Source organism: Brassica oleracea, chromosome C2 (genome assembly GCF_000695525.1).
Source record: "Brassica oleracea var. oleracea cultivar TO1000 chromosome C2, BOL, whole genome shotgun sequence".
Lineage (NCBI taxonomy): Eukaryota > Viridiplantae > Streptophyta > Magnoliopsida > Brassicales > Brassicaceae > Brassica > Brassica oleracea.
Genome location: NC_027749.1, coordinates 49,435,355 through 49,456,463, shown reverse-complemented (window position 1 = coordinate 49,456,463; position 21,109 = coordinate 49,435,355). Strand labels below are relative to the sequence as shown.

The following is a 21,109-nucleotide window of genomic DNA, read 5'->3' as shown; positions in this document are numbered from 1 at the left end:
CATGTTTGCTGCTAAAGGTAAATGGAAGTGGACCCAAGAGTGCTGGCCAGTCGAAGGTGCTAAGAAATGGACCAATCCTGTCTATGTGAAGCAAGAACGTCCTCAGCCCACTGTGAATGAAGAAAGAAGAGCTCAGCCCACTGTGAATGAAGAAAGAAGAGCTCAGAAGAAAGCTCGTACAGAGGCTTACACAGAATCCCATGCTGCTGCTAGGAATGGGATTACGAGAGAAGAGATTGAACAGAAAGTTATGACTGCTGGGTTTGGTCAGTGCGTAGAGGAGGTGAAGCTTCTCGGGGGTAGGATGGAAGCTTTGGAGAATAAGGTGGGAATCAAACAGATAGACACTGACTCTAATGAACTTCAACTCACACTTTCAGACACCGAGAAGGATGCGAATGAACCAGGGATTAGTACCAAACCCTCAACCAAAAAACGAGTTCTGCGAAATACTAGGCAAAATTCTAAGTTACCGTAGTGAAAGTTGGATTTGGTTTGGTATGTTGGATTTGGTTTGGTATGTTGGAATTGTTTTCCTTCCTTATGTCAGAACTCTTGGATTTGGTTTGTTATGTACAAATTTTGGCTTTTTTATAACTGTGATTGTTGGTTTTTTTATAAATGTGATTGTTATGTTGGTTTTGACATTCCCATTGTAATCAAAATTGCAGAGGGAGAGTGTTAACGGGGACAAAGGAGGAAGGGAGAACAATGTTCATGCTGCCAACACAGAACCCGGTTGTCTCACATAACCAAGTGTTGTCATTATCGACAAAACAAAACCAACCAAATCAGATTTAGAAAGGGAGGAAGAGAGACGCGAAGCAAATAAAGATTTAGTTAAGGAATATTGTCGGGCAAAGAGTGGACAAGAAAGGAAGCTTGCTGCGTCACAGCAATCTCCATTTCTGGGAAATAGCACAGCCAAACAGATCGTTCCAACCAAGAATGTTGGTCACGGATATGATCCATTTGCACCTGTTGACAAGAAGAATGCTAAAGTTCTTCTTTACTTTTTGAAGAAAGATCTGTAAGTCATGATATCTCACACATTTTGAAGAAAATGTCAAGTTTTGCTAATGGAGGTTTGATGTTTATAGACATCATACACTACATTTTGAAAAGAAGCCTTTTGGAAGTCGAAATTTGTGGTTTGCCACCCTCCGAACCCCGCTGAAATGGCTCATGGGCTCCGTAAGTCTCCTAAACACTACTCGGACCAGAAGACTTAAGGAAGACTTCCGGAAGACTTCTCCGGAAGACTTCCGGAAGACTTCTCCGGAAGAACTCGGGAAGACCTCGGGAAGACTTCTGGATGACTTCTGGATGACTTCTGGATGACTTCTTGAAGTTTTTTTTCTCTAAAGAAACGTTCTGACTTGTTATATTTTGAATGTATGTTACTTTTGGATTTGACCGAAGTTAGTTAGAATTTTGACTTTTTGTAGATGACTTCTAGGGAAGTCTACCTGGAGAATACTTCAAAAGAAGTCTTCTATAAGTCATCCGGAAGTCTTCTCAATGTCGCAAGAAGTCTGCTGGGTTACTTACCATATAGTCAATTGCAAAAGTAACCCAACAGACTTCTTGCGACATTGAGAAGACGTCCGGAAGACTCAGAGAAGACTTCTTTTGAAGTATTCTCCAGGTAGACTTCCCTAGAAGTCCTCTACAAAAAGTCAAAATTTTGACTTTTTGTAGAGGACTTCTAGGGAAGTCTACCTGGAGAATACTTCAAAAGAAGTCTTCTCTGGGAATTTCGAAATTTTTTGTTTACAAAAGAAAGTTAGAAGACTTCTAGAGAAGTCTTCTATTAAAAATACACAAAAAGTCAATTGCAAAACTAACCTATGCATTGACCAGAAGACTTCTAAAGAAGTCTTCTCGATGAAGAAGACTTTTAGAAGTCTTCTTCGTCGAACAGATCTGAAAAATAAAATGTAGCTCGCGATTTCATACCTTGAACTCATGAGATGACTTGCGTGGTTTCTCCAATCACCTAAAACTTCACCACAATAGCTACCTACTCGTTAATCACCAAGAATCGTGAGCTTATGAACCTTACATAATTTGTAATCAAAATCTTCAGTTTTTTTGATGAATTTTGAGTGAAAGTGTAAGATATGTGGTTTGTGTGGATAGGAAATGAGAAAAGATGAGAAAAAATTAAAACTTTAGGGCATTAACACTCTCAATTTAGTAATTCATTGTGGTTGAGGTATTAATGTCAATGGCAAAGTTGTAAATATTTGATGAAGATGAGGATGGTAAGGTAAAAGCATTATTTTCGAAAAAAAGTAATGGCATTTTCGTGAATAACTAGAACTTCTAGGGTGAATAAGACAAAACAAAGTTTCAAAAAAATATAGGTTATTTTTGGGGTTGATTTGAAATTTTGAGTTATATTTGAAAGAACCCCCGTTACTTTCTTGGTTCTTTTAAAAAATAACCATAAAAAAACCACTCCAGCAATCTCAAAACCTGAGACTGTAGAAAAAAGACAGAAGAATTGAAATAGAAGAATTTTTTGAAAGATAAGAGTGAATTATTTATTTATTTATTTAGTAAATAAAGAGTGAGTTATTTTTCATTTCTATTTCATCTTTAAACTTTTAATGTTTTGGAGTTGCCAAAAAAGAAGAAGAAAAAGATTTTGGAGTTGCGATGGATGGATTTCTTATGTATGGTTGGCTCCGTACCACTTGACGAAGGGGGACGAGAAGAACACGGGGATCGATGATCTATTTCAGGTATTTTCTTAACTTTGTCCCTGTTTATAATTAAAATTTATTTTGTAGAGCTTTTTAGCCCCACTAATCAAATCTTATCCGTTATGAAATTTAATGCAAACAAACTGTTAAGTCAAGACCAAACCAACATTCGACATCGTGATAGAGTCATACAGGGTAGTCCACTTTATCTTTATCCGTAACTCTGAGTACAAAATTTCCAGCCGGCTAACCGATAGACGAAAAAGAATCACTAGTTCTGATTTGACCAATTTACTCTATTAAAATAGAGTCATAAATTTATCTACCATTGAATTTGTCATTTAAGTTTTGGACTCTTTCAAATTTATTAGTATGCTACTTAATTTATTGACTATTTCAAGCTATTTACAATATCATTATATTACACGCTACTATGACAATAAAACCAGAAACCAACAATTAAGAGCACTACATAACTCTCATTGGACCTCTTTTACTATAAATGAAACTTTGGTTTAAGTTAATTGATTCCTTTCTCTTACCCACATCATCATCACACAAAGAACATGAATATGTTTTATCCACTTTGCTTATATAATATATTAGAAATATGATAACTCTTATTACACCTCATTTACGTATAGATGATGCTTGGCTCTAATTTGATTGATTCTTTGTTAGACTTAGAGATACCTGCCATTATGAACGCAATATTTTCATTATATAAACTTCAATCATATCATGTTCACTATTTTACGTTCTAAAAGTGTTTTTTTTTTTTGGAATAAGATTATAAGTTAGATATTACATGTATTTTGTAATTTAAATAATATTTGTATCTACTAATTTTTAAATACAATCCTTATCTACAAGAATAATTAGAAAGATATTATTTACAAAATTAATATTTGATCAAATCTATACTAACTTGGCTTGCACACTAAATAACCGATAACAACTTAATACAATTTCTTTATCTAATCTATTAAAAGAGAAGTACAAAATTAAACTAACCCTTAGACTTGCACAATATTTACAATAGAATGCCACTGCAGTATTTAATAAACCTAACAATAACTATTCTTTGTCTTTCCTGTTTTATAAATGCATTTTCCTAAATTGATTTTTAACTAAAAACATGGCAACAATAATTTAAGCAAATCTAAACAATAAGGAATATCAAAACATGAATCAGTTGAGACATTTTTTTCACGAAAAAGATGATTAGTTTGTACTTTAATAATCATATCATGAATCAGTTGTAACTTACAATCCAATTTTTAAATATATATTTATACTATAGTGTAAAAAAATGACGTAATAAGTGAAAAAATCATTTTAACCACACGAGATAAACATATGAACAATAAGAAAACATATACAAACATCGTCCATTTGTTCAATGAATATTATATCTTTATTACGCTCTCCATATATTCAATATAATCAAAATATTTATTTTAATATATCTATATTATTAAAAGTGAAGTAAGTATTAGAAATTTTTTTTTATTCTAATAACTACATGTGCTACCTAATTAATAACTATTAATTGACAACAAAACATTTATTTTGTTAGATTTTTCGCTATCCAAACTTCAAACTTAATTGATTAAGTACAAATCATTTATTTTCTTATATTCTTTTCTAACCAAACGTACGAAACTTACGATTATTTTCTAACCGGATTATTCTGTAACCAAATTTTACAATAAAACTAAACAAATTTATTTAAAATGTATCTACAAACTTTAAATGTTATAGATATATTCATATATATCATTATTTTATTTCACATGCAAAATATAAACTATAGATATTTTTATTAAAATATATATAGTTATTTTAAAAATATATATTAAATAATTTGATGATTAATACAATTCACACGTATAAATTGGAATTATAAGAATACAACAAATAAATTTCAATTTAATATTTTCTCAAAAATGAAAATAAAAGTGAAATTTATTTGGCATATAAAAAAAATTTAGAGACATATATATCTATGTTATTAAAACATGATACATTTAATTTTGAAAATATAGATTTATTAATATATATAAACATAATAATTGGTACTCTAATTTAGAAATAAATACATCAAAATGGTTACTATAGTCAAAAATATAAATCGACAAATATATTATATAATATATTTTTAATTGGTTTTGTATTCTACCACAATATGAGAAATCAAAAAAATTACACACACTAAAAATAGTCTATTTATCACAATTACAAATTGAACAAATACCCATATGAATGTATGTTTGTACAACTACTATATTTTTTATTGTAAAAAAAATTATATGTCTATTTTATTAAATTAAACACCCGTGCGGATGCACGGATCAAACTCTAGTTACGATATTAAAGTTGATATCTAATTTTCAACGAGATTTTCCTCCTTATTTTCCGAATTCTTTATTAAATAAGTTTTTAACTAATGGGCCAAATCAGTAACAACAATTATAATTATTTAATGGGTCATAACGTCTAACAATTGGGGCATGTTTAAATTTTGGTATTTAACAAACAATTGTCTAATTATACGATATATATGTCAAAATATAAAACACATGTATATTATATTCATATGTTGTATTATAAAAAAATCATATATATAAGAAAAAAAGAATACCCATAAAACATATATTAAATGATATAATCTACTCTCAGTTACTTAAATTTGACCAAATATTTAAAAAATATATTAAACTATCTCATATGTTTTTCGTCCAAACTTATATCTTAAAAGTAATTCCATAAAATATTTGTGCCAAATATGTTAATAATATATTTTAAATAAAATAAAATATTTTTATATCAAAATATTAAACTACAAACGAAACATCTAACATTAGAAGAAAAAAACACCATATACAACATTGAAAATTTAAGCACAGAAAAAAACACCATGTGCAAAGATATTTTGTAACAACATCACTATTCAATATATCTATAAAAAAATATTATGTACAAGTCAATAACATAGAAATATTATATCAATATATAATATACCACTAAATATTTATAAAAATTAGATAAAACAGTATCCACGCACAACATGGATCCGTATCTAGTTAGAGATCAAAGAAAAGTACAACTAGACATTGGGGTTCATTAGCGCTGATGGCGTCTTTTCACAGCTCTGTGATAGTTTTGTTTTCTAATTCCATAGCTATTCATTATTACATTCTGATTTATTTTGTGGTTCTGTACCGCAACTACAAACATTATTTTTTTCTATTTAAGTATTTTGGTTAAATCTCTTTTCAACATTTATATTGTTAGAGCTTTCATATGATATAGGAAAAAAATCAAATCAAATAAAGCAGTGATAATCAAATTTATGAAAAACTGTTAGTATATTGGTGTTCTCTTTTTTATTTATTTTCTTATGCATTGTCTGTTGATTTTCATAAGTTTTGCTTGGTTAATGTGTTTAACAGCAAAAAGATGTGTATAATTGATATATTTTGTTAATATACATGTTTCTTAAGAAAAGCATATGCTTTTATTGTAAAATATTTCCCTTTAATCATACTTAATAACATTTCATATGTTTTATAAATATTTAAAATTTTAAAATATGCATATCTACATCATTCATACTTAAGAAACAACTATTATTTTTATTCTTCCTATTCACATTTTATATTGATAAATAAAATGAACCACTGCATAGCAGGGGCCATAATACTAGTGTACATATAACTAACTACATACAACTAACTATCTTTAAAACAACATAAACAAAAAACTTCATATCCCATGGAAAACAAAGACCTACGTACAAAGCCGGATTTATGTTTCTTAATTTAAAAAAAAAACATCACGGACAGACAACTAATAAAACACCGAGTACATCCAACGGTTGTTTGTCTCTTTTTTGATATCTCATAATTTTGCTGAGTTTTAGAATCTTATTTTAATTTATTTTGATCATTTAAATTGTATATTAGGTGTATATATTGCATTATTGTGTTTATTTGCATACAACAGGGTTAAAATAATGCATGTCGAAGAAAGTTAGCTGTGAGCAATTATTATAGAGAGATTAACATATCTTCTCTTACAAAACTCTTCCTTGTATTTATTTTAGATACCTACTCGGCGTAAAAAGGCTAAACGACAATGGTTGAGAGAGAAGACAAACCAGAGAAGGAAGAGGTTTGTCTTCACATACTTCAATGATAAAGACACACATGTATCTATCACTCGTTTAAGCAAAACTGATATCTTCTTTCTTGTTAATTTGGAGATGCAGATGGTTGGTAGCACTCTGAAGCCCTCGAAAAGCAGCAGCCAGAAGAAAACGGTGATGTCGTAGGGGATGAAATGGTTCCTGTTGAAGTGAGGCCAGGCCACATTCGCTTCAAGCCGCTCGGTATATAAATAAATCATCACCTAATTTCCTCTCTGCAGAAGGTTCATACATTTTCTTTTGGCTCCTCACAGTTTCTCTTATATGCTTACTTTTCAGATGAAGCCTCCCCTGAAACTGAACCGTATGACTTACCCCTATTTTCATTTCCTTAAGCTTTTGCCCAATCTGAAATATCTATAATGATCATGGCTTGATAATGTAACCATGACGAAGAAGAAATGGTACAGAGAAGACGGATTTTCCAAACGATATGCTTGGGATTTAAATGAAGATGATACTTATCAGACACAGCCCGTAGAGGCAGTGACACTTGCTAACGGTCTGATAGACTATGAACAGCTTGTGGAGTACACCAAGGTTTGCTTATGGTAGTTACCTTGAGTTGTGTTGTTTATAGATTCAATCAAGATTGTTGTTCTCCTCACTGCTGATCTGTTAATGTTTCAGAAAGGAGATTTTATTGAGTTAACATCATCCTGGAGTCCCGAAGTTTCCTCCTTTCGAGTAAAATTTCTGACTCTCCTTTTTGAGCCAAATGATCAATCAATACCTAAGCCGTTTACGCTATATCTCTCGTGGTAGATAAGCTACTTTATCGTTGAACTTATGTAAATTGCAGAGAATGGAAAAGGGAACCCTTGGGAAGAACTAAGTGAAGCTCTAAGTGCGAAACTGTCTGAAGCCAACAATGGGTGGAACAAGAAAGGGAGTTCAAGTGGAGGCACGTGAATGCATTGCTGAGTTTTTGTTAGGAACTTAGGGTAAAGGAAAATTTGATATTTTTGTATGCATCTAATGGTCCCTGCAAGCAAACGGAACTGAATGGGATTTCACATGACCTCTACACGATGAGTATAGTCATCAATTGCTTCTGTCGGGGTGTCGTAAACTCGGTTTTGCTTTTTCTGTTTTTGGAAAGATGTTGAAGCTTGGCTATGAGCCCGACACAATCACATTCTCTACTTTGATCAACGGGTCATCATCGCTGGATTGAAATATATCTTCCTTTCGAGACAAATCACCAAAGATTCTGACTCTGGTTCCTCCTCTTTGCACCGTGGCTGGTTCGTCCCTCTCCACTCGCCATTAATTTACATTGAGAATCTATGTTTCCTGAAAACTTGCGTCAATATTGGTTAAACTCATTGTGTCGGTATAAAGCTATGATTAAGAGTTTTGAGTTTTTTTCTCGTCTGACCAATTGATTGATCTGTGACACCTTTGGAGCTAACTGTCTGTGGGTTTAAAAGGATCACTCACTAGTCACTAACTGATGTTTTTTTGGTTCTTTGAACCAACCAGTGTTTTTGTTTTCTGATATTTGGGACTCTTAGGATCAGAACCAGATTCCCTGAGTTGATGTTTGGATAAGTGAGTTGAATTTGGACATCTACTGTGAAACTCAGTGTTGACTTCGTATTGATCCTTAGTTCTAGGTCTCTGAGTGCTCTTTTGGTCTTCTAAGGAAGGTTCTTGGCATCTGTGGATGACTGATGATTTTAGAGCTATTCATCATAATAGCCACTCTTTTAGACATGATCTTTCACTTCCCAATGAATCTAGTTGCTCTCTCCAGAACTTCCCATAGCAGCTAGGTATAAATTGATAGATAAGGCATTTTTTTTTTGAAATTCTAGTGATCTACAACTTATGTTATGTTCACTCTAGTGAAAACCTTATGTAGGAAAAGAGTAATGATTGGCTTAAAGGACCCAAATCTTCTGTTGGTGTATTCATATTTTTATTGTTTATCTAAGGTACAACCTTAAGCATATTGTTCCTTCTGCTTATTAATTCTCTTGTGTTTCCAACTAACTGTGTCTTTTTTCCCGGTGGGTTGAAAATTGCAGTCTTACTGCCCTCTGCTGTTGTTGTGTGTTGGAGGAATGCTGCTTCTGAGAATGCCTGCCCTTCTATCTGGATCTCTTGTTTTCATCATTTACAGTCACCTCACATGTTCGGTCTAAGACATGCTTATAGCTCTCTCTGTCTTATATATGGACTGTTAATGTTTCTATGTATGTTAATGATGTACCCTCTTTGTTTGAGAGTAGACTAATCGACAACATGGATGAGAAAAAGAAAACAGGTTTCTTGTGTATCTTCTTTGTAGTTTATATATGAAATATCTATACATGTTTAATGAACTTAAACCTTTTGTAGATAAATACTTATTTGAAATATCCACATTTTTGTACAGCTCTTTTTCTTTAGATTCTTAAGTTCAATGAAAAGAAAAAACTCTAATCGGTTGAAAAGTTTCAGTATACATGTGGATGGTTGATTTTTTTGAATATCTAATCGGTTGAACAAACTTTGAACACCCAAACGACTACGTTTTGACAATTGACCAAGTATTGTATTTAAATAATTGGTCAATTTTCATTTATCCTTTAAATGTGCATGTATTTTCATAATATTTATCAAATCATATGTTGATGTTTTTTTTAAAAATATTAGGAAATAAATGGATGATCAATAGATACCATAACTGAACCATAAAACAATTTCGTTGGCCAGGAAAAAATAACCGAACAGAACCAAAATTTTCTACATACATGGCCGAATCACGCGTTACTTTGTTTCACGAGTGCGCCAAATAGTTATAGACAAAGGTGTAGCGAATCATTATTTAAGTTAAGACTTTAAAAGACCTGATTTGGTGAAGTTTTTTGTTCATTTTCAAGATGTTTCTTATATTTAAATTTAATAAATGGTTTTGCTATTAGTCCAAACTCCAAAGGCGTAGTTTATTAAGGAGACGCCATAGCTTTTGTAATGGCGACTAAATATTACAAGATTCGATATAATTAGCAAAAGGAAAATGCTAAAATTAGTAAGAGAATGATTGAAAGAGAGAAGAAAATCACAAGAAACGCGGCCAACCCTAACTTCTCCAACAAGGAATCTTGGCAATAACAAACAAAACGAAAGAATCGTAAAACCTTCGTCAAGACCAAACTGCATCTGTCTGATTCGAACTCCAAACGAATCAGACAATAGCAAGAGACGGTCCTTCGAATATAAAATCCGATACAAAGATTCATTTGATCATCCCTTCCAAATAAAGTAATCTTTAAACCCTAATCCATCAAAGAGGATGCTAATATCGTGTTACCTAGGGTTTCTTGATTTGCATTGATCTTGTCTCAAGAACATGGGAAGCTTTCGTCGCCGGACTTTTTCATACGATAAACTTCCCACCGGACCCATTAGGCTCTCCGTTCTCAAACTAGATGGCACGTCCTTTGGTAAATGCATCATCATCGTATTATCTTTAACTTTCGTTGTGGTCACTACTTATCAATAGGCGTTGGCTAGCTTCGATTTTTAATCTATATTTACTACGTGAAGATGTTAACGTAACGAGCTCCGCGACCGTTAGGGATCTCAAGCTTGCTATAGAGACGGCCTTCAGCCACGTCCCCAAGAAAGGACCATCCAAGATCTCATGGTACTTTACTTGCATGTTTCTCTCTCATTATGTATTAATGGAAATTTCAGACAAGTGTGGTTACATGGTGAAGGTCACACGTGTGGGGACATTTCTGCTTGTGTTATGGGGGTCAGAAGCTAGTCACCGATACGGAGTGCATCGGAAGTTATGGCATGAAGGACGGTGATGAGGTTTTATGTCTAATCATTCCATCTTTTCATGATACATGTTATAGTTAGGTTTAGGCAGGTGTAAGATTCAGTACATAACAAGACGTTATTACAAATATGTTTCAGGTAAGATTCAAGAACCATGTGTCTGGCAATGCCGTATTGAGCAAGGGATACTCTAGGAAATCCAAACAAAATAATTTGTAAGTCTAATTATTTTCGGAGGGTTATTCTTTAATTACGGGTCTACTGGAGTAAAAACAAAAAGTCTAATTCTTTTCTAGCTGGTTCTTGATGAACAATGTGTTTAATTAATACTTTTCATTTGTGACAAATCCACAACTTTTTGATTCTTAACTAAAATATGTTATACTAATAACAGAGAGAGGGTAGGACCAAAAAATGAAGCTGAAGAAGTGAATAGAGTGGAGGAGATAGATCACGGCTCTTGGGATGATCTTGAGAAAGGAAGCTTAGTGAGGTACGAGGATGGTGACATGGAAGCTTCTCCAGAAGACAACAGGACTAGTCTAACAACTGTCCATGGTTGCTGCTTTGCTTTTGGTCTGAAGGAGCTTCTTGGGTTTGGCAATGACAAAAGCTATTACTCTTTGAGAGATACTTGGAGAGACGACTGAATGATTCCTTTTTTTTGGTTTTCTATTGGTAAGAGTTTTGGTCGCAGGACACATTTATTTAACTTTTGTAATCACAACAAAACGATCTGACGATCATGTTATATTACAAAGGATAGTATGTTCAGGGAAGCTTCTACAATATTCAGTAGTACAGATTAAACAAAAGTGGAAACAAACATAGCCTTTGGTAGACATGCCTTGCTTTTGTCTGTAATGGCTGAGCAGCCGCCAACAGAAAGAACCTCATGAAGATTCAGGTGGTTGGGAGAAGATGCTAAAGCCTTGATCTCATGATCTGAGACCAGTGTTTGAGATGTCAAAGGTCATTGACTGAGTAGCAGTTCTTGGCCATTGCGACAAGACTTGCATCAGTGATGTTCTTGTCAGCCATCAAGGTTAAGAGACTCCAATGTGCGTCTGTGGCACAGGGGTATTGCAGAGACTGTGTTGTCCGAAACATTGACACATCCGCTCAGATTCACCTTCATTTGACCAACATTGTTGCTCTGAAGCAACACCTGTATCCGCCACTCCGTTCAATCCACAGAGTTCAGTATCTCTGAAGCTGATGACAGAAAAGAATCAAATCATCTCTAAGAAAAGTACATTTACGGAAGGAAAGATTTACTTGGATTATAAAATATAAACCAATTCTGAGTTTATTACAATAATCAAGTGATTTAACACATCAAAACACACAAACAAAAATATATATGTAAATCAGTATTTACTTTGAAGGTAAAATATCTTAGTTCCTTGAGATTTTAAATACTTTTCAGGAAGCAAAGTTTGATTACACACAAGAACACACACAAGAAGAAGAAGAAGAAAGAGGAGATGAGATTAAGTATATTCTTGAGTTGCAAATCAATCAATCATACAAGCCCTCTTGCTCCCACACATCCACCAGAAAATCCACCATTTCCTGCCCACAACCATTAATCATATATATCAAAATCAGATTTTACAAAAAAAAAAAAAAATATCTGGAAAGTTGCAGAAAAATGCTTACAGGGAGAGGTATTGGACGAGAGAACCGCTTGTTCATACCCAACAAGCTCTCATACGTTGCATTCCAGCTGAATAAATCATCAAATTTATTAACTCATGGTGAGGTATGGTTACAAAAGCAGTTGATCAATATGCCTATTAGTGAAACTAAATCAACTTTTTTCAATATTTGATTCTTGTTGTTGATAAAATTAAGTGAAGAACTACATTCATAACGGATTAAGTGAAGAACTACATTCATGGGGTGCAATTTACCTTAATTTTTAATTTAATTCTAATGCATGACAGAGGAAAAAGAAAGCTAACTTTCACCAACCTTATTGTAGGTTCTCGAACTTTGGCCTTTGATTGAGAAGATCCATTTGCAAGCCACTGTTGTCTAGTTTGCAACCAGAGGTTCAATCCTAACAAGAAAGAAACATCCGACACAACATTTCTCTAAGGTAAAACAACATTTCTGAGGAACAAGAATGAGAATAAACAGAGAAGAGAACCATAAAGGTACTAAAACAAAAGCAATCCGAAAAGTCTGAAGCACTAATACACCAGAGAAGTTGAAATTTAAAACTAACCATTGTTAGCAAATTCATTGGGGTTGCTACTACTTGCAGAAGTAGCAGTGTTGTTAGTGAAGCTGATAGAAGAAACGCTTCTCTGTGACTGCATTGTGCTGTTGTTATCCATCTCGCAGGTGCTCGTGTTCCAGAAGTCGTCCGACACGCTTGGCTTCTTCACTAGACGACCTTGAATCCTTAACCCTTTAGACGGCTCATCCACTGCAACTATAAGCGGTGGTTTATTGCAGCATCCAAAACAACTTCTGTACTGCCATAAAACAAAAACGCCAGTGAGAAGAGAAGTGCAGAAAACGTGTGGAGACCTGTTCTTGAAATCAAGAGAAAATGCAAAAAGATCAGGGATTTGAATTTGGAAGACTCTTTGTTAGAAAATAACACAAGGATAAAAGTAGAGAATTATTCATGTCACATGTATATCCATCTAGAGATTATGAAGTGAAGTTTCACTAATGATCTTTAATCATATTGAGATACAAAACTAAAACTTGAGAGATGCTTTGAATCCATATTGTTTGCTTAAATTGCAATAAACAACCATATACTATATGCACAGTTACCATAAAGAGAGATAGAGCAGTAGCTAACCTAACCTTCAAAAACAAGGAAACAACATAGCCACAAGATCTCAAAAGATGATTGGGTCAAATTCAGATACTTAAAAGTTCAAAACTTTACTCCAATTCTCACAGGACTCCTCTTCCTTTCTCACTCATACATACAAAGGGAGAAAACTACATCAAACAAAACTAAAACTTGAGAAATGATTTGAATCCATGTTTTTGCTTAAAATGCAAGCAACAACCATATACTATATGCACAGTTTCAGTACAGAGAGATAGAGAAGTAACCTAACCTACAAATACAAGGAAACAACATAGCCACAAGATCTCAAAAGATGATGGGTCAAACTCAGAAACTTAAAAGTTCAAAACTTTACTCCAATTCTCACAAGATTTACACAAAGAGGTAACACAAACACAAGAGAAAGGGAAGAAGGATCCAGACTCACCCCATGCAACCAAGTAACTGGTAGATCCAAGAGGGAATATATTCACGGATATGCATCTACAGCAACCAAAGTAACGACCTTCTTATCAACACTCTAATCCCTGGTAAGAGTAGTCTCACTATCCTGCAAATTTCAAGATCCAATTTTTTTTACTTTTTTGCTAAAAATCAATCACTGAATTCGAATAAAAATAAAGGAAAAACTAACCTCAGAAATGGCATATTCGGGGAAAATTGGGATTAGGGTTTTGTTCAGCCACCCCCGGAGCAGCTTTGATTGATTGATTCAAGAATTCAAGAATTCAAGAACAGAGCGTCTTCTTTTTCTTCTTTATTCGACTTTTCTTTCTCTCCTACAACTTGTGTGTGGTGGTTCTGCAACTCCTCCAAAAAGAAGGAATAGAAAAATTCCGTTTATTTTACAAATAATCAGTTATTCCTTATAAATATAACTAACTATTAATTTTATAATAAATAAATAAATAATTTAAAATAAAAATCTATCTACCATTTAGATAAATAATCATAAATGTCCCTATTAACATTTAATAATTTTACTAGATTTTGATCCACCCTTTGAAAAGGCGGATATATTTTTTGTTTTAATTTTTTTTTTAGAAATTTAATTTTAATATTTGTGTTTTTCTTTTTAATCATATTTGTCTTTTTTCTTTATAATCATATTTATGTATAAATCTTAATCAAAATCTATTTGATAAAATAATAACAATTTAAAAGTTGATTCAGCATACGTTTGGTTCTTTTCAATCATATGCATGTATACTCGTTTCTTTGTAATCATATTTGTTTGTTTTAGATCTTGACCTGCGAGTATAATATTGGTTTGTATTTTTTTTTATGTTTCTATAAATATATAACATTTTTCTGTAATTTAAAAGATACCCATGCTATATCACCTATTTAAAAGATTTAGGAGTCGACTATATATTTAAGTTAATGAAAATCTTGAAATTTTTAAGTAACACGTATCAGTTTAAAAATACTTCGATTTATCAAGTTTTTGGACTTTTTTTTGTTGCCAACTCGATATTTTAGTTATGTATATACAGTGAAACCTCTATAAATTAATAATGTTGGGACTATACCAAAACTATAATTTTTTTATTAATTTATAGAGATATTAATTTATCGATATACTAATTGAACTAAAAACTCAATTTGAGTCTATAAAATTATATTATTTTATAGAGATTTTTAGTGTATATTAATTTATATAGTATTGATTTAAAGATGTTATACTGTATTCTAAAAGTTGGTAGTAGTTTTCACTAAACATAAAAACTGCTATGTTTATAGATATGTAATAGATATTGGTGATTTTCATTAAATAAATTGTTTACATATTTTATACTTAAACCTACTAAACTCAACCATTAAGTCAACTGTCATTATTAAAAAGTGTAGATCGTAATAGTATATTAAAATATTATTAGGTGAAAAAATAAAACATAAACTTCATAAACGCATTAGAACTCTAGTCAAAATAAAGTAATATGTCATAAACCGTGAACTAATATATGTATTCTATTTTCCTATGTTATTTATCAAGTGTTAATATCAAAATACGATGAGGAAATAATTAATTAAGAAAAGTGGTTTCCTAGAATTATGAAATTAAAATGAAACTGTCGGCTGTTAGTTTATTGAGAGAAATAGGTCCCTAGAATCATGAAATTAAGAATGAGGTTAATATTAGTAAAATAATAAAAGAGATTTTAAAAATAATAGGTGGACTAAACCTATATCAATAGGTCATGTTCCTAATTTAATAGTATTGATTAGAACTATAAAATTTTAGATTAGAAGAATGATTATGGTATATCTTCTTTTTGTCAACAAATAGTGGTATATCTAAAACTAAAAATTTACTTGTTAAAAAATGTAATTTAAAAGCACTGATAAGTATAGAAAAGAAAGAGATTCGTGCATGTGAGAGCCATTGTGATTACTGATTAGGAATACCTTTTTATGTTCGTCTTTTCAAAAAAAAAAAACATTTTTATGTTCTGTCAACGTACTTTTTTTTCCTTTTGTTATTGTCATGATTTTTATATTATAAATTAGAGAATTTCCAAGCTAAAGTATATAATCCTCTCGAGGAGAGGACGTTGTTTGGTTCCTTTTTGATTGATTAGTGAATAGCAAAACAATTTGAGAATGTACAAAAAAAAAACATTAATGAGTGAACATGGATGGTATTTTTGTCGGCAGTGTCAATGGATAAGTTGAATTATGTCGCCATCTCAGTTATTGATAATGTGAAAAAAAAGTTTGAAGAGTTTTCGTTTGTTGTTGTTATCCATAAGTTTGATTAAAAAGGGTTTATGAACGGTCTAGACTGTTTTCCACATTAAACTCTTTTTTATTCTCAAATTTATTTAAACTAGACTTGATTAACACAACCGAAATTACAAATTCTGCATATAGTATGCGATGCAAGTGTTACATCACTTAAGTAGTGAGGATGGGAGGGAGATAATTAGATTTTTCACCGAAAACCTTTGCGTTTGTATCAGGAAACAACTCAGCCCCAGCAAGATTTGTTACCTCCCCGTTGGTACCAATGCTAATCGGATAACTAAGTAAGTGCCCCGGTAGATCATGATCTCGAGGGTACACTTGTGCTGAGTATAGTCCCCATAGCTCGTCTGCCTTTGCATTGACCATTCTTATGCACTCTTCGCTTTCAGGGAACATGAATGGATTGGTTATAACCCGTAGATGTTCAAGCCACAGTGATATCCTAAAGCTGAAAACTTGACCCGTTGGCTTCATTTGATTGGTAGTTATCAAATGGTTAGGTTGGTATGCTCCCATTGCGATCTCTGAGTCACGACCTCCATCCATAGACCTTTGGTTAATATTTGCTGATCCTATTATTATGTATTCATCATCAACTGCATAGAGATAGGAAGTTAGAAACTGTATATGTTATGAGAACTTAATAATTATTCTGAATAGCTTGTTTAAGGCTTGGCTTTGATGGGTTCATGTAGGCCTGGGAATTTTTGTCTGAACCAAACCACAATTTTTTGGTTTCCGGTTCAGTTTTGGTTATAAATTCGGTTCGATTTGGTAGATTAAAAATAATGTTGATTAAACAATCGGTTATTTCAGTTTATTTTTTCATAAAAAATATAATTAAAGGTTACCACCTCTAACGAAAAATCTGAACCAAACTAACCAAATATCGAATCGAACTAACCGAAATCAACCACTCAAATTCTTTACAAAATTTAACCAAAATCTGACCGAAATAAAAAAAATTCAATTAAGTTTGGTAAGATTTTCAAAAACCAAACTAATCGAATACCAAACCAACCAAACTTTAGGTTTAAATTCAAAAAATTATGTGGAACCAAACTAAATCAAACTAACCAAACCGAATGACCATATTAACCGCACCGGGAGGCCTAGGTTCATGGGCTTTTGGCCCACTCCAAAACCTAAGTTCGATACTAAATTTCCTTGTCATGCAAGGTAGATTTTGACTTACCAATCATCATTTTAGAATGGACATAGATCATGAACCGACGAGATTCTTGAGCTCTTGCGTAATCAGAATTGGCCGCTGGTTTCTCCGGAGGCGAGTATTCACCCGCCTTGTTAACTTCCCGGTTCCCAAGGCAGAAAAACGTTAAGTAGTCTCTAGGGTTTGCATCTAAACCTTTCTTCCTAAGAGCAATGACGATATCAGTATACATCATCTCCATTGTTCTCCTTTGCCAATCTAGTATTGCTTGAACCGAAGCAGAACCAGGTTTCCCTTCAGGCCACAACGGTATCACAACATACACTGAAAATCTCTCCCCTGCCTCGATTTTGCTCACAATCTTGAGGGAAATCTCTTTGGGAATAAGGTGTAAAGCGTTGATCTCGTTTATATTAACGTCTCTTGAACTCCATCCAAAGGAGCTTCCTAGGAAGTATTGGTTCTCAATGTAGATAAAGTGTTTGGCTCTCCTTATGGCGTTAATGTAAGCGTCTTGTATGCTTCTTTCAATGACGTTATTTTTTCCCGTGATAAGTCCTACGCTGGAAGCTTCACGAGGATCCTCTGGGAATCCTAGAACCGCACCATCATCTATCGACCGGAAAATTTGGACCGTCCAACCTTCAACATCGTCGGATTTTACAAATGGTAGTGGCGGAACCGTGATCTCTGAGAGCCGTTCCATTGATACTAAGTACCTTCTACCACTACCTGTAAACAAACAAAATTAGTATATAATGAAACTAACGATTAAATGCTTTGAGTTTCTAGGAATGATTGTTTTAAGACTTTGATTGTTTAATTCCATGAGTTTCTAAGCCATTAAATTTAATGTGAATGGCCTTTAAAAAATAATTCATGAGTTTGTAATCTACATGCAACTAGTTTTCACTTTTTTTGTTTTTTGACATCAACTACTTTTCACATTAAAAATAGAAAAAGATCATAAGATATATTCTCTTAGAATAATTTGCAAACACCAAATTCAAACAAAGCCTTTTTAGGTAAATAATTCAAATAAATCCTTTTTCCTTCCGCTATAATAATTTAAAACATAACAACTATTTAAAGTTTTAAATGGTGTAGATATATTTGGAGAAAGTCATGTAAACTTTATAACTTGTTTTTTTTTTGGTAAAGTTGTTATAAGATGTAACTGGAAAAACAAACTGTTGAAGCCTAGTTTACTTTGTTTCAATACCTTGTTTCATCCATCTCTGTTCAAAATTGTACAAAACATCCCACGCCGCAGGACCATCCAGCTTGCAGTGAATATCATGCCAAGGCTCACGTGGACCGCCTTTTTTAATCGATGCACCATCAAAGTTCGGCTGGTGAAAGTCATTAGAATGAAAATTATTCAAAGTACCGAACAAAGGATGCTCCTGAGTATCGTACCTCCCATCACAAAGATCAATCCCTCCAAGAAAACTTACTATCCTTCTCTTAGTTTTCGTCCCCTCCACTTCAGCGTCCACCACAACGGTTTTCTGATGGTGAGTAAACATCGCAGCCACTTCAAACCCTTGAACAAGGCTACTACCGTTATCAGGATTCCGCGGACACAGAACGCAACGCACTTTCGTGTTCTTGAAGTAATTGTAAGTTTCTTGATCATGAGTCATCATTAAACCGTCTCTCTTGAATGCTTCGTTAGACGTTCTATCGTCCCACACAAGCATTAGAACGGTCACGTTCTCTTCTGCTTTCTTCTTCAGTAATTCTCCTAACTTCAGGTTACCTCCTTGTCTTGGCCGTTTAGGATCCCTGATCATTGTTATGTCGGTGTAGACCGACCAACCTGTGATATATATTAAATGTTTTGCGTCCCATATTGCATCAAAAATATCTTCCCAACACCGATGATGACTGTATATCACTTGTCCTCCCGAGAGGGTAATGTCCTGGTAATCTTCGAGGACATGAGCGTCTTGGTAAAGCGTAACCTTGCAACCTTCTCGTTGGTTGAAAAATGCGTTAGGGACTCCTTTGAACGAAGGTATAACGATACCTTTGTTCCAGTTCACGTCATGTGTTACGCTAGTGAACGTCACACGTATATGGATTTTCGAACCTCCTTGGATAGGACTCTTGTGCTCGTCTAAAAGGTCGAGCCATCGGTCTACAGGTTGTCCTGTGATGACTTCGGTGACAGGTAAATAAGCTCGGCCGATTAAATTCGCACTGACCGGTTCATCTTCTTTGACTGTGAATATGATTTTGGAGATTGAATGTGCGGCGTATAGATGAAAAGATTGGAACCATTTAGGATGACGTCTCATCATGGTTCGAGCCACCCTTGCTCTGTCTAGGTCAACGGTTGCGTAGAGATGCCCTCCTAGTAAATCTGTGCATGAGGACGTTAGATTCTTGATTGGGGATTGAATCTTTTTCCCCGCCGGTTCCTTGTTCCCCTATTAATCATTTTGAGTTTTATTTTACAAGGTAATGATTGTCAAAAAAAAAATATATATATATATAAATATAAGAAAGAGCTAATTAGCTCAATATACTTATAAGAGTGGGATACCATACAAATGGGGGAAAATGGTAGTGATGAAAGGAAGAAAAATTGAGGGATTTAGGGTATGGATTGCAAATATGGTATCTTTGGGGTGTACGGAGTACAATTGCTTTATAAGAAATGAAATTAGCTAGATAATATGCAGCTACTAATAAAGACTTCGATAAATTAAAAATAATAATAACCTATACAATCCATTAAATGAATTAAGAAAGATAAATACAATTTTATTGATAAGATAAATTAACGTATCCAATAAAAATTTTAATTAATTAACATTTTAAAAATATTATGTGATTCACATTTTACGACCACTAATAAATTCGAACTGCAATTATTATCATACATACCGAGCAAGTGCCACATAAACTGAATCTTCCACGTTTATGCAACCTGTCGATCCTGTATATCTTCACTTCAAGAGTCCCATGCAGCAGCAACTGTTCCGCCATATTCTTTTTCACCTGCAAACTATTTGAGTTTAAAATATAGGTTTGGATTATCTCGGGGAAAGTGGATGAATGTTTTTTTTGGATGAGTATGTTACTATAACTAATAATGAAAACAAACCACAAGGAATAAGAATAATCTCCCTTTTGATGATCTTATTTTGCTAAAAGGCTTCTAACCGCTTAGGCAATATAAAGTATGTATACGTAAAGTTAGAATATAAGGACAAAATCGAGTTTGGAAAATGAAACGTTTGGAACAGGATTGTGGATTACTTGAGAAAACTGCATGGGTTTGATTGCTAGAAGAAAGAGGTGAAGTCTTTTTAATGGAGTTTGAGACAATATGTCATCTTAAGTAATCCTTTTCTTGTAGGCCAAACCAAAGACAAGGAAGTCCCAAATGGAATATTCTTCTTTTGGACATTAATCTGACGTATACAACTTATTCCATCCCAATCCATTACTATTCTACATGTCTGTCTACTGAAGAGACCATTAAACACGATATTGTTTATATGAAATAAACCGATATTAATTCGCATAATAGTGGTAACATCCAAGCCATATCTCAAAATGAAAAATTAATCTGGTCACTAGCTAATGTTAATGTCAATGATAATGTTAGATTTACTGTTATTGTTATTTTCTGAATATCTGGAAAATTGGGGGGGGGG

General features: G+C 33.3%; 3 protein-coding genes and 1 long non-coding RNA gene across 10 annotated transcripts; 2 read left to right on the top strand and 2 right to left on the bottom strand.

Moving 5' to 3' along the window:
* The first annotated feature begins 6,812 nt into the window (after positions 1–6,812).
* LOC106325246 lies at positions 6,813–9,222 on the top strand. 3 transcript variants are annotated; one of them, XR_001266847.1, is made up of 6 exons: positions 6,813–6,887; positions 6,985–7,104; positions 7,201–7,461; positions 7,552–7,608; positions 7,724–8,168; positions 8,955–9,220. It is a non-coding gene; the product is annotated as an uncharacterized LOC106325246 (long non-coding RNA). The 3 variants fall into 3 exon arrangements; XR_001266848.1 differs by lacking the exon at positions 6,813–6,887 and adding an exon at positions 8,789–8,861 and having other exon boundaries at positions 6,895–7,104; positions 8,955–9,222; XR_001266846.1 differs by lacking the exon at positions 6,813–6,887 and having other exon boundaries at positions 6,895–7,104; positions 8,955–9,219.
* An 806-nt stretch (positions 9,223–10,028) lies between these two features.
* Positions 10,029–11,868, top strand: LOC106322482. 2 transcript variants are annotated; one of them, XM_013760514.1, is made up of 6 exons: positions 10,029–10,355; positions 10,459–10,558; positions 10,632–10,731; positions 10,837–10,913; positions 11,093–11,376; positions 11,465–11,868. In XM_013760514.1, exons 1-5 carry the CDS (start codon positions 10,262–10,264, stop codon positions 11,346–11,348), a joined length of 627 nt encoding a protein of 208 aa, XP_013615968.1. In that variant the 5' UTR covers positions 10,029–10,261; the 3' UTR covers positions 11,349–11,376; positions 11,465–11,868. The 2 variants fall into 2 exon arrangements, with proteins under 2 accessions (XP_013615968.1, XP_013615967.1); XM_013760513.1 differs by having other exon boundaries at positions 11,093–11,868.
* An 87-nt stretch (positions 11,869–11,955) lies between these two features.
* Positions 11,956–14,358, bottom strand: LOC106322484. Of its 2 annotated transcripts, none has more exons than XM_013760516.1 (6): positions 14,154–14,358; positions 13,947–14,069; positions 12,932–13,179; positions 12,676–12,763; positions 12,361–12,427; positions 11,956–12,273 (listed from the first exon to the last, which is right to left on the bottom strand). In XM_013760516.1, exons 2-6 carry the CDS (start codon positions 14,000–14,002, stop codon positions 12,220–12,222), a joined length of 513 nt encoding a protein of 170 aa, XP_013615970.1. In that variant the 5' UTR covers positions 14,003–14,069; positions 14,154–14,358; the 3' UTR covers positions 11,956–12,219. The 2 variants fall into 2 exon arrangements, with proteins under 2 accessions (XP_013615970.1, XP_013615969.1); XM_013760515.1 differs by having other exon boundaries at positions 11,962–12,273; positions 12,932–13,239.
* A 1,927-nt stretch (positions 14,359–16,285) lies between these two features.
* LOC106322994 (phospholipase D zeta) lies at positions 16,286–20,712 on the bottom strand. Of its 3 annotated transcripts, none has more exons than XM_013761146.1 (5): positions 20,709–20,712; positions 20,334–20,447; positions 18,661–19,873; positions 17,463–18,170; positions 16,286–16,863 (listed from the first exon to the last, which is right to left on the bottom strand). In XM_013761146.1, exons 2-5 carry the CDS (start codon positions 20,433–20,435, stop codon positions 16,418–16,420), a joined length of 2,469 nt encoding a protein of 822 aa, XP_013616600.1. In that variant the 5' UTR covers positions 20,436–20,447; positions 20,709–20,712; the 3' UTR covers positions 16,286–16,417. The 3 variants fall into 3 exon arrangements, with proteins under 3 accessions (XP_013616600.1, XP_013616598.1, XP_013616599.1); XM_013761144.1 differs by lacking the exon at positions 20,709–20,712 and adding an exon at positions 20,554–20,695 and having other exon boundaries at positions 20,334–20,454; XM_013761145.1 differs by lacking the exon at positions 20,709–20,712 and adding an exon at positions 20,554–20,675.
* Positions 20,713–21,109: the final 397 nt, after the last annotated feature.